At 51.2% G+C, this 12,133-nt stretch overlaps 1 protein-coding gene across 1 annotated transcript; it reads right to left on the bottom strand.

Moving 5' to 3' along the window:
• Nucleotides 1-1,680: 1,680 nt before the first annotated feature.
• On the bottom strand, nucleotides 1,681-11,493 carry C5AR1 (complement C5a receptor 1). The gene is made up of 2 exons (XM_086690217.1): nucleotides 11,347-11,493; nucleotides 1,681-3,934 (listed from the first exon to the last, which is right to left on the bottom strand). Exons 1-2 carry the CDS (start codon nucleotides 11,347-11,349, stop codon nucleotides 2,882-2,884), a joined length of 1,056 nt encoding a protein of 351 aa, XP_086546343.1. The 5' UTR covers nucleotides 11,350-11,493; the 3' UTR covers nucleotides 1,681-2,881.
• Nucleotides 11,494-12,133: the final 640 nt, after the last annotated feature.

The following is a 12,133-nucleotide window of genomic DNA, read 5'->3' as shown; positions in this document are numbered from 1 at the left end:
CTCTTGCTCGTTCTGTCTCTCAAATTAAACACACAGTTACAGGAGGGAAATGGGGAAAAAAATTATAAAAGCAATATCTTGGATATATTGTTAGGCGAAATATAGTATTGACTGCATGAATATATTTTATATATGAAATATCATTGTATATAACAATGTAATAAATATATTGATAGTATTACTATCACTATAATACATTGATGTCAATTATATACATTCATATAATGTTAATATGTGTTATATAGGTTCTACATTATGTAACGTAGTTATACATTTTGATTTTATTTGATTATAAATGTAATTATTAATAGGGGCACCTGGCTGTCTCAGTCAGGATCTCAGAGTTGTGAGCTCAAGCCCCACGCTGGGTGTAGAGATTGCTTAAAAATAAAATCTTTGGGGCGTCTGGGTGGCTCAGTCGGTTAGCATCGGGCTCTTGACTTCCGCTACGGTCATGATCTCATGGGTTCATGAGTTCGAGCTGACAGCACAGAGTCTGCTTGGGCATCTCTCTCTCTCTCCCTCTCTCTGCCCCTCCCCTCAAAAATAAATAAATAAACATTAAAATAAATAAATAAAATCTTTGAAATATATATATATACACACAATTACTATATAACATATTGATATTCATATAATACGTAATTGTATAATGTTCATGAATATATTATATTCATCATTACTATGCTACTCATGTCGTTGTTAATATAATTATAAAATATATTACTATTATTGCATCCATTTCTTCTTTATTTTTTAAGTGTATGTATTTATTTATGTAAGTTCTACCCCCAACATGGGGTGCAAATTCACGACTCTGAGATCAAGAGCCACACACCCTCCCAGCTGAGCCAGCCAGGTGACCCCGTTTCTTCTCAATTTTTTAGTGTGGCAACCAGAAAACTGGAAACTACCTGTGAGATTCACAGCATGTTTCTGTTGAATGACGCTGGTCTATACGATATTTCTAGCCCATCTGCACACATGCACGCACACAAAACACTAAACAGAACTGTTTTGCAGTCAATTATAAGTAGCACAGCATTTCAACATTTATAGTTTTTTATTTTCATTATTCAAAGAAAAATTTTTTAATGTTTATTTTTTAGAGAGAGAAAGACAGAGCGTGAGCGGGGGAGGGGCACAGAGAGAGGGAGGCACAGAATCCGAAGCAGGTTCCAGGCTCCCAGCTGTCAGCACAGAGCCCGACGCGGGGCTTGAACTCACGGACCGCAAGATCATGACCTGAGCCGAAGTCCGCCGCTTAACCCACTGAGCCACCCAGGCGCCCCTATGTTCATCATTCAAGCGCAGCAGACTAGTTTTTTCAAAAGTCAAAAGGTTACACGCTAAATGAGTCCATTGACATAACGTTCCTGGAAAGGACCGAATTGAAGATGAGAGTGAAACCGTGGTGGCCAGGGGCCCCAGACCAGGCTGGGAGGGTGGAGGGCAGTCGGTGGGGGGTGGGGGCTGCAAAAGGGCATCATGAGGGATCCAGGTGGTGACGAAAATATCCTGCACCTCGAGTATATCGGTGTCCACATCCTGGTCGTGATCTTGTCATTTTGCAAGGTGTTCCCATAGCGAAATAGGTCAAGGGCACAGAAGATCCCTCTGTATTATCACTCACAGCCAGCTACGCGTGAGTCCGCAGTGATAACCAAAATTTAAAGTTTCTTGTTTTTTTTTCTTTTATTTATTTTGAGAAATGCAAACAAAACAGCAGTTTACAAAGTAAAACGTCAAGTTCCCGCGTGACCTCCTCCCCCCCTGGAGGTGCCCAACCAATGTTTCTTAACCTCCCCTTACAGCAAGCTTCCCTCACACTTGCTTCTGACCGGGACCATCTAACCTCTTTTTTACTTAAGGCATTTTTTTTTTAAACCCCAATTGAGTAACATTTTAACCTACTGTACTTTATATTTTTTTTTTAACGTTTATTTATTTTTGAGACAGAGAGAGACAAAGCATGAACGAGGGAGGGTCACAGAGAGGGAGACACAGAATCTGAAACAGGCTCCAGGCTCTGAGCTGTCAGCACAGAGCCCGACGCGGGGCTCGAACTCACATATCGCGAGACCGTGACCTGAGCTGAAGTCGGCCGCTCAACCGACTGAGCCACCCAGGCCCGGGGGGGGGGAAGAGCGTGAGCAGGGGAGGGGCAGGGAGAGAGGGAGACACCGAATCCGAAGCAGGCTCCAGGCTCCGCCGAGCTGTCCGCCCAGAGCCCGACTCGGGGTTCGAACTCACGAACCACGAGATTATGACCTGAGCCGGAAGTCAGCGCTCAACCCCAGGCCGCTCAGGCGCCCCTAGATCCACCCACTTAGAAAAGCTTCGCCCGCGTATCAACGAGCAAAAATGCCTTTTGAGACGCTTGTTACATTTTGTTCCAGCTCTCCAGTGATAAAAATACCTCACTATTTTTTATAAGTTTTTTTTCATGTTTATTTATTTTTGAGAGAGAGAGAGAGACACACACACAGAGCATGAGCAGGTAGAGGGGCAGAGAGAGAGAAAAGGCCTCCAGGCTCCCAGCCGTCAACACGGAGCCCGACGTGGGGCTCGAACTCACGAACCGGGAGCTCGTGAACCTGAGCCGAAGTCGGACGCTCAAGCGACTGAGCCGCGCAGGCGCCCTTCACTCTTCTGCAAAGGTTACGACCTTCCCATCTGTCGTCTGTGTAGCGAATGTGTCCTAGTCACAAGCTGCACGCGCACGCGCACGCGCAGACAGAGAGCTGTTTGGCGGGGGGAGGGGGGCAGGGTTGCTCCCGGTACTTCGGTTTCACCAAGGTCACGGTTACCATGAGCCCAGAGAAACCGCACGGGTGGGAAGGTGGGGGCGCCGAGCAGAGGGCGGCCGGGAGCGCGCCCCTCACACCGCCTGGCTCTTCTGGGCTGGGGTGTCCGCCGTGGAGAGGGTGTAGGACTTGCTGTCCCGGGACACGGACTCCTCGGTCAACACGTTCCGGAGCCTGGCGGGGAGGGACTTGAGGAAGCGGGCGTGGAAGCCCCGAGCCGCCGCCACGTAGATGACGGGATTTATGCAGCAGTTGACGTAAGCGAAGGCGACGCACAGGGCGTCCAGAGCCGACACGCTCTTGAAGATTCTCGAGCGCGGGTCGGACAGGGCCAGCATCATCCCCGTCACCTGGTAGGGCAGCCAGAACACAAAGAAGCTGGTCACCACCGCCGCCACCACCTTGACCGTCTTGGCGGAGCGCGTGGCGCTGCGGCTCCACGTCCGAATCAGGAGGAACGTGTAACAGATTCCGAGCGTGACCAGCGGCCACAGGAAGCCCACCACCAGCCGCAGGATGGCCACGACCCTCTCGGTGACGAAACCGTCTCTCCCGTAGCTCACGCCGCACTCCATCTTGAACGGAAAGGCCTCCACGCGCACCACGCGATACATGAAGGACGGGATGGTCAGCAACAGGGCCAAGCCCCAGGCCACGCCGCAGGCCGCCCAGGCCAAGCGGGCCTCTCGGTAGTTCTGGCACCAGACGGGGTTAAACACCAGCAGGAAGCGGTCGGCGCTGATGGTGGCCAGGAGCAAGATGCTGGCGTACATGTTGAGCAGGATGAGGGAGGGCAGGACGCGGCAGGCCACCTTGCCATAGGGCCAGTGGCCGTGCTGGACGATGGATGTGAACAAGATGGGCAGCGCCAGGCAGGAGAGGAGGTCGGCCACCGCCAGGTTGAGAAACCAGATGGCGTTGATGTTTCGCCGGACCTCGAAGCCCGTCACCCACACCACCAGGCTGTTGCCGGGGACGCCCACCAGGAAGACCACCGCTAAGATTACCAGGGCAGTCACATTCAGGGCAGACAGGGCGGGGGTTCTAGAAGACTTGTCCACTGGCATGTACGGGTCCACCGTCCAGCCATAATCAGCATAGTCAGGGGTGCTGTAATTCAGAGAGTCCTGGGTAGGATGAGAGAGGCAAGAAGGGCCCATCAGAGCTATGCGGCCAGGAGCCCATCACACCTCTTCTTGGAGCCCCAGGTTTCTCCCCAGGGAAACGGGGATGCGGAGGGCCAGACCCAGCTACGGGGTTACACCTGCCGCCCTGCCACCTCCTGCTAAAATCCTTGGACATCCCCAGGATCCGGCAACCGAGCGGGCAAAACCTAGTCCTGCTGCCAACATTGTGGTCACTGTCCGTTCTGACGGGACTGTACCCCATGACACACAGCTTGTTCGCTCTTTCTTGAAATTCTTTTTTATTATTTTTTTTTAATGTTTATTTATTTTGGGGACAGAGAGAGACAGAGCATGAACGGGGGGAGGGTCAGAGAGAGAGAGAGAGAGGGAGGGAGGCGCAGAATCCGAAACGGGCTCCAGGCTCCGAGCCGTGGGCACAGAGCCCGACGCGGGGCTCGAACTCACGGACCGCGAGATCGTGACCTGAGCCGAAGTCGGAAGCTCAACCGACCGAGCCCTCCCGGGGGGCCCCGCGGCTCGTTAGCTCTTTTTAACGCCGTCAACAAACTGAGATGACACCCCCAGGTGGCTACCCCACTGCCGCCCATCACCCCCTTTTGCTGCCTCGCGCCCACTAAGACAGCTCCGTGCTCTGTCTCCAAGTGGCTCCCCCCGAGAAGGCAGGGATTCGGCCTGGTATTTAAGCAAGGAGAAAGGGGGGGGGGGGGAACCAAAACAAACAAACAAAAAACAACGCTCAGTCATCCAGGTAAATATGTTGATGCGATGTTTTAAAGAATCAAAATCAGGGGCGCCTGGATGGCGCAGTCGGTTAAGTGTCCGACTTCAGCCAGGTCACGATCTCGCGGTCCGTGAGTTCGAGCCCCGCGTCGGGCTCTGGGCTGATGGCTCGGAGCCTGGAGCCTGCTTCCGATTCTGTGTCTCCCTCTCTCTCTCTGCCCCTCCCCCGTTCATGCTCTGTCTCTCTCTGTCCCAAAAATAAAATAAACGTTGAAAAAAAAATTAAAAAAAAAAAAAAGAATCAAAATCAATGCCCGCCCCTCCCCCCCAAATGCATGGGGGGGGGCAAAACATCCAAACTGTGAATAAAGACAGGCGGCCATCTTTGTTTGTTTTCTGCCCTTGCACGATTGTGCCTTGGGAACCGTCCAATCAGACCACAGTTTGCTTTCCCAGACAGGGGGGTGTCTGCAAATGGACACTGGTGTGTAAACGTATCAGGCAATTCCGGGGTTTTATGGACAGTCACGCTGCTGGGGCTTATGAGTGGTTTCTGTTGTGGGGCGGGGGCGGGGGGATTTGAGCAGAGCTTTATTTATTTGTTCTACTCGGTTCAAACTACGGGAGGATATTTTGCGAAGGGTAGAGGGGCACACATGTGTCCTTTCGCTCCGGGTTCCTGGATAGCTCAGCACGGCACTTAGGGGCCAGAGCCCGACTGTCCTGCTTGAAGCCTGCCTGGGCCCTTGGAAGTTCCCTTACTGCCCCGTGCCTCGGTTTCTTTCCTGGTTGACTAGTACTCTTCTATCACCATTAGCTTAAGTCGTTTCAAAACCTCAGGGTCAGAGCAGAGAGAAAATATTGGGGGAGGGGGGTGGCAAGATGAAGCATAAAAAATAGGAATAAGATACAGATTTTTGCCTCGCAAGAGGAAGGACAGAAGGGATGAAAGGAACAGAGAAAGATATAGGTGTCCAAGAACAAAGAGCGCCTTAGCACCCAGATTATGGTCTCTAATGACCCTCTGCCGTTCAAAGGGCCCAGGCTTGGGGCGCCCCGGGGGGCTCAGTCAGTTAAGCGTCCAACTTTCACTCAGGTCATGAGCTCAAGGTTTGTGAGTTCAAGCCCCACATCGGCCTCTCTGTGGTCGGCGAAGAGCCCACGGCAAATCCTCCGTCCTCCTCTCTTTCTCTGCCCCTCCCCTGCTCATGCACTCTCTCCCTCTCTCTCTCTCAAAATAAATAAACATTAAAAAAAAAAAAAAAAAACAAGCAAACCCATTGGTCACCTTTTTATTCCGGAAAAGAAACAAATCAAGCATTTATCCTGCCATTTCTGCACAGGGTATATATATTTCAAGGGAAATAAAGAGTTGATGTAGGAAAGTCTTCCTTTAGGAAAAAAAATCTAAGAGGGGCACCTGGGCGGCTCCTCCAGAGAAGACAGACAATTGGACATCCTGTTGTATCTGATGTGACGCATTAGAAAGGACACAGCACCGCCTGTGAAGTGATTGTGGCCCAATAAATGAATAGGGCTCCAATCAAGGTTCTAGATCAAGAACGACCAGTCCACAGGAAAAGCAGGGGACAGAGAAACATGATAACGCCACGGGGACAAGATCAGCCCAAGCAGACTGCAGAAAACTCTACAGGACAAATGGTATGGTCTGCTTTCTCCCACAAATAAATGACACTGTAAAAAAGAAAAAAAAAGAGAGACGGAGAGAGAAGACGAAGAAATGTCATAGATTAAAGGAGATTTAGAGGCATCTCAAGCAAAGGTAATATGGAGACATTGTTTGGATTTGGAGTGGAATAATCAAGCGGAAAAATCAGACATTTTTGAGATAATGTGGGAAATGTAAAAACGGAGTGTTTGACGATAGTAAGGAATCGGTGCTAATTTTATTGAGGGTGATGTGGTATTGTGTTTATGTTTTTAAAAACCGAGGGGGAGGGGCGCCTGGGTGGCTGGGTCAGTTGAGCATCCGACTTGGGCTCAGGTCATGATCTCACTGTCTGTGAGTTCGAGCCCCGCGTCGGGCTCTGTGCCGACAGCTCGGAGCCTGGAGCCTGCGGATTCTGTGTCTCCCTCTCTCTCTGCCCCTCCCCTGCTCGCTGCGCTCTGTCTCTCTCTCAAATATAAATAAAAACATTAAGAAAATAATAATAATAAAAAGAAGAAGAATAAGAAATAAACACCGAGGTATTTAAGAGCCAAAGGGTGTGATGCCAACAACTTACTCTCAAATGTTCAGGGGGGAAAAAAGATGATAGATAGACAGATGATTGACTGATAAAGCAAATTCGGAGAATCTGGGTGAAGAGCATCATGGGAGTTCTTTGTATCACTCTTACCATTTTTCCGTAAGCGTGAAAACATTTCAAAATAGAAAGCTCAACTTGTTGCAATATTTCTATTGGTAAATAGCCCCTGCGGGAGCCTTCCCCTTACCATCCCCCCCTCCCACACCCCTTCTTCCCATTTCCTTCTGGGACCCACCCAGCCCCCTCCTCCCTCCACTCCCCCACCTCCATCCCCAAGCTCCAGTTTAACGAAAGGGTTAATGCCAGGCCCAGCAGGAGGCTGTAGGGCCTCCGCACCTTTAGCAGGTGGTTAAACTCGTTGTGAGTGTTCCCTTTGGATGCAGCGTTCAAAGCTAGTAGCTTTTGCGCTTCAGGTTCCACAGCTCCCAGGCCTCCTTGGCTACAGAGTGACTCAGACTCCGAAAAGGGAGCGTCCCCACGCGCCCCCACTCCCCTGCTCTCACACTCCTCAGCTGACAAAGTGCCTTCCGGATGGACATGACAGACGGACGTGAGCTCACGGGGGGGGGGGGGGGGGGGGGGGCCCTTTTCCTTTTGCTGATTTCATAAGGCCAGGGAAAAAAAAAGAAAGTGCTGATTCGAACACCCTGTGGCTTCCAGGACCCTGCCAGGACCAGTGGCTGGGAAAAGCTTTGCCCCTGCAGCACCCCTACAAAGATGGGAAGTAACCAGAGGGTCCAGCAAGAGGGGAGGGGCTGGGTTAATGATGGCGCATCCCGGCCCGCAGAACACATCTGGGCCACTCACCCAAAGAATGAGGAGTTTATGCTCTGATGTGGAAGGCGCTCCAAGAGCTAGGGTGATGTGTAAAACCCAGGACCGGAGGCGCCTGGCTGGCTCAGTTGGTGGAGCCTGCATCTCTCGATCTCGGGGTCGTGGGTTCAAGCCCCACGTTGGGTGTGGAGACTGCTTAAAAATATGGGGGCGCCTGGGTGGCTCGGTCGGTTAAGCGTCCGACTTCGGCTCAGGTCATGATCCCGCGCGGTTCGTGGGTTCGAGCCCCGCGTCGGGCCCTGTGCTGACAGCTCAGAGCCTGGAAGCTGCTTCGGATTCTGGGCCTCCCTCTCTCTCTGCCCCTCCCTGCTCGTGCTCTGGCTTTCTCTCTTTCTCAAAAATAAGTAAACATTAAAAACAAAATTAAAAAAAAAATACAAAAATCTTCTCTGGGAATGCAAGCTGGTGCAGCCACTCTGGAAAACAGTACGGAGGCTCCTCAAAAAACTAAAAATAGAACGACCCTACGACCCAGCCATTGCACTACTAGGCATTTATCCAAGGGATACAGGGGTGCCGTTTCCAAGGGACACACGCACCCCCATGTTTATAGCAGCGCTATCAACAAGAGCCAAAGTCTGGAAAGAGCCCAGATGTCCCTCGATGGATGAACGGATAAAGAAGATGCGGAATATATATGCAATGGAGTATTACTCGGCAATCAAAAAGAATGAAATCTTGCCATTTGAAACTACGTGGATGGAACTGGAGGGTATCATGCTAAGTGAAATTAGCCAGAGAGAGACAAATATCATGACTTCACTCCTATGAGGACTTTAAGAGACAAAACAGATGAACATAAGGGAAGGGAAGCAAAAATAATATAAAAACAGGGAGGCGGACCAAACAGAAGAGACTCATAAATCTGGAGAACAAACTGAGGGTTCCGGGAGGGGTTGGGGGAGGGGAGATGGGCTAAATGGGGGAGGGGCATTAAGGAACCTACTCCCGAAATCAATGTTGCACTCTATGCTAATTTGGATGTAAATTTTTTTTAATTAAAAATAAAATAAAATAAAATTTTTAAATGTGGAACACACGCACACACAAAAGAAAGTCTGTTGCAACTGTGCAGATGGGGGGGCAGAGGGTGCTGGGGCAGGAAGAAAGATGCTCTGATGCACGGCAGAGGGAAAGTCTAGGTTGGTGTGCCTTTTGGCAATGTCTGTTAAAAGAGAAATTACCCACGGACTTAGCATCTGCAGTCTGGACACCCAGACTTGGGTCCAAAGATGTAACTTTGGTTTCAAAGACAAAACATAGCGGGGGTGTCTGGCTGGCTCAGTCAGTAGGGTGTGCGACTCTTGATCACGGGGTCGTGAGTTCAAGCCCCGTGTTGGGGGTGGAGATTGCAATAAAAAAAAATTAATATATTTTTTAAAAATTATCGGGGCGCCTGGGTGGCGCAGTCGGTTAAGCGTCCGACTTCAGCCAGGTCACGATCTCGCGGTCTGTGAGTTCGAGCCCCGCGTCAGGCTCTGGGCTGATGGCTCAGAGCCTGGAGCCTGTTTCCGATTCTGTGTCTCCCTCTCTCTCTGCCCCTCCCCCGTTCATGCTCTGTCTCTCTCTGTCCCAAAAATAAAAATAAACGTTGAAAAAAAATTTTTTTTTAAATTATTAACGTGTATTCATTTTTGAGAGACAGAGAGACACAGAGTGTGAGCAGGGGAGGGGCAGAGAGAGAGGGGGACCCCAGAAGCCGAAGCAGGCTCCAGGCTCCGAGCGGTCAGCACAGAGCCCCCCGCGGGGCTCGAACCCACGAACCGTGAGATCATGACCTGAGCCAAAGTCAGACGCTCAACCTACCGAGCCACCCAGGCGCCCCTAAATAATTTTTTTTAATAACATTGAATTTAAAAAATAAAGACACGGGCGCCTGGGTGACTCAGTCAGTTAAGCGGCCAACTCTTGATCTGGGCTCGGGTCATTGTCTCACGGTTCATGAGTTCAAGCCCCACATCGGGCTCTGTGCTGACAGTGTGGAGCCTGCTTGGGATTCTCTCTCCCTCCCTTTCTCTCTGCTCTTTCCTGCCTCTCTCTCTCTCTCTCCCTCTCTCTCTCAAAATAAATAAATAAACTTAATTAAAAAAAAAATAAAGACAAAACATGGGAAACAACCTAAATCTCTATTGACAGGGGAGACACCCTCCCAGGAGACTATCACACAGCTGACAAAAAGAAAGGACGAATCCCCTTGAAATATACACGGATGATAACAGTACCTTCCTCCTCTACGTAAATGTAAAGTGCATAGCACAGGGCCTGGCATACAGTAAGCGCTCAATAAATACCGGTTACTAATACTATACGTTACTCTAGGGAAAAAAAGCAAGCTGTAGGCCAACGCGCAGAACATACGTCTGTTTGCAGGGGGAAGGAACGATAGACATGCCACATGCAGTGAGCGCCTACTGTATACCATGCACGTAAGAGCTTTCCGTGTATCATTTAATTCTCTCAGTGATCCTGTGATGTACGTTCTAGTTCTGGAGGATCGTCAGATTGTTCTCCCCATCTTCAAGGTAAAGAGAAGGAAGCCCAAGAAAGAGGAGTCTCCTTGTCTATTACACAGAAGAGACAGAACGTGAAGCTTATTTCAACTCGACCCCCATGTCAAACTACCCCCTACTCTATTCCCTTCACCTCTGTTCTTGAGCACCTGTAGACTGTTTCTGGAAGGACCCAACACAGCGTGACAAGGAGTCTGAGGCTCTGGGCTGGGCGGGCAGAGTGACTTTTCACTGAATCCGCTTTGGTATTTGGGACCTTTTTACGGCAAGAAGAAGCCGGAGCCAAGGGTCGGTCCGCTTCGCAAAGTCCTGTTGGCCCCAGCCAGTTCTCAAAAGTGGGGTGAGGCAATGCCAAGCCCCTCCCTGGTCAGCTAATGTGTCTTCCGTTTCCTCTTTCACCCAGATGAAGCAAGACCAGAACCTCTAGCGAGGCAGGTACTAAATCACAGCCCTGCCTCTCTGGAGACCCAGCCCTGGGGGCACAGGGGGGTGGGGGGCAGGGGAGGCGGGAGCCCTCCCAGAGCCTGGAGACCAGTTCCCTTTAACACTCACAGAACCCACGGGACAGCCTGGGTCTGTCACCCACCCATGAAGGACCCGGGCCATCTCTGCTCCTGCCTGGGCCTCAGTTTCCCCGTCTCTACAATTCAGAACATCTGAAAGTCCGGGTGAGTAACTACCTTGCTTCCGAGCTGGTTCTTTGCAGCCTCCCAGGGTTTGCTCCTGTCCTTCCCACCGCCGGAAAGACCCCTCCTGGATCTCTCCACTTGAGGAAGATGTCATCTAGCCAGATCCAACACTCGGATTTCCTGCCCCAGGGACCTTTCTGATCCCAGCCCTGAGGACCTGGGGATAATCCCTTGATGATCTTACTTTTTAGCTGTTTCCCAGCCCTGGAGAGTCTTGAGATGTGAGTCAGGGGAGAAGGGAGGAGACGGAGAACAGAGAGAGGAAGAGGCAGCAAGAAGGGGAGAGGTGGGGAGAGAGAGAGACCCAGCAAGGAGACAGAGAAGGGAGATGGTTCCTGAACCCCATGATCCTGCTGGGGGGGACTCACCATATTCAGGTCTCCCGGGCTCCCCGCTGATCGAAGGTGCGTCCTGCCCACAGACTGTGGTTTTTAAGCCCCAAGGGAGGGTGCAAACAGCAGAAAGGAAATGACCAGTCTTTCCCCTCTGGGGTTCTCATTGGTCTGCGCACTGGGCACCCCAACTGGGGCAGCTTCCGTGGGGCATTACCCAGAAAGCTCTGAATACCTCCTTCCAGCCAGAGTAGGGAGGCTGGGCTCACAAAACTGAGGAAATTCCTGGCCTGATGAGGGTGGAACCCAGAGAGAAGAGACCCCACCCCCCCGGCCCAGATCTAGGCTCAGCCCCTCTCTTGGCCTTGGTTTCCCCATGTGGGACCTTCTAGGGCCTCAGGGAAGGTGCAGAAAAGCTCAGAGATCCAACTGGATCAAATCCCCCTGGGATCCTGGGGAGCAGGGATCGTGAGTGAGCCCCAGCCTCCCAGCCAGGTTGCTTTGAGGCCCAGAGAGGTCCGTGGAGGTGGCCCGGCTGTTAAATCCTCCTGCCTGGCCTTTTGAAGTTGGCACCCCCTGAGCACAGCCATCGTTTCTGGCCTCTTTCTGGGTTCTCCCGGAGACACGTGGAAGCCTGGGGTGAGGAAGGACCCTACGTTGGTCTCTTGTGGCTGCTGTAACAAAATGCCACAAACTGAGCGGCTTAGAACCACAGAAATGGGGGTGCCTGGCTGGCTCGGTGGGGAGAGCACATGAGTTTTGATCTCAGGGTTGTGAATTCGAGCCCCACGTTAGACAGTGTTTACTTAGAGCAGAAAGGAGG

Source organism: Puma concolor, chromosome E2, assembly GCF_028749965.1.
Source record: "Puma concolor isolate L17-30 chromosome E2, mPumCon1.1.hap2, whole genome shotgun sequence".
NCBI classification, from domain to species: Eukaryota; Metazoa; Chordata; class Mammalia; order Carnivora; family Felidae; genus Puma; species Puma concolor.
The sequence above is the reverse complement of the archived record's forward strand: the minus strand, read 5'-3'. Positions and strand labels throughout refer to the sequence as shown.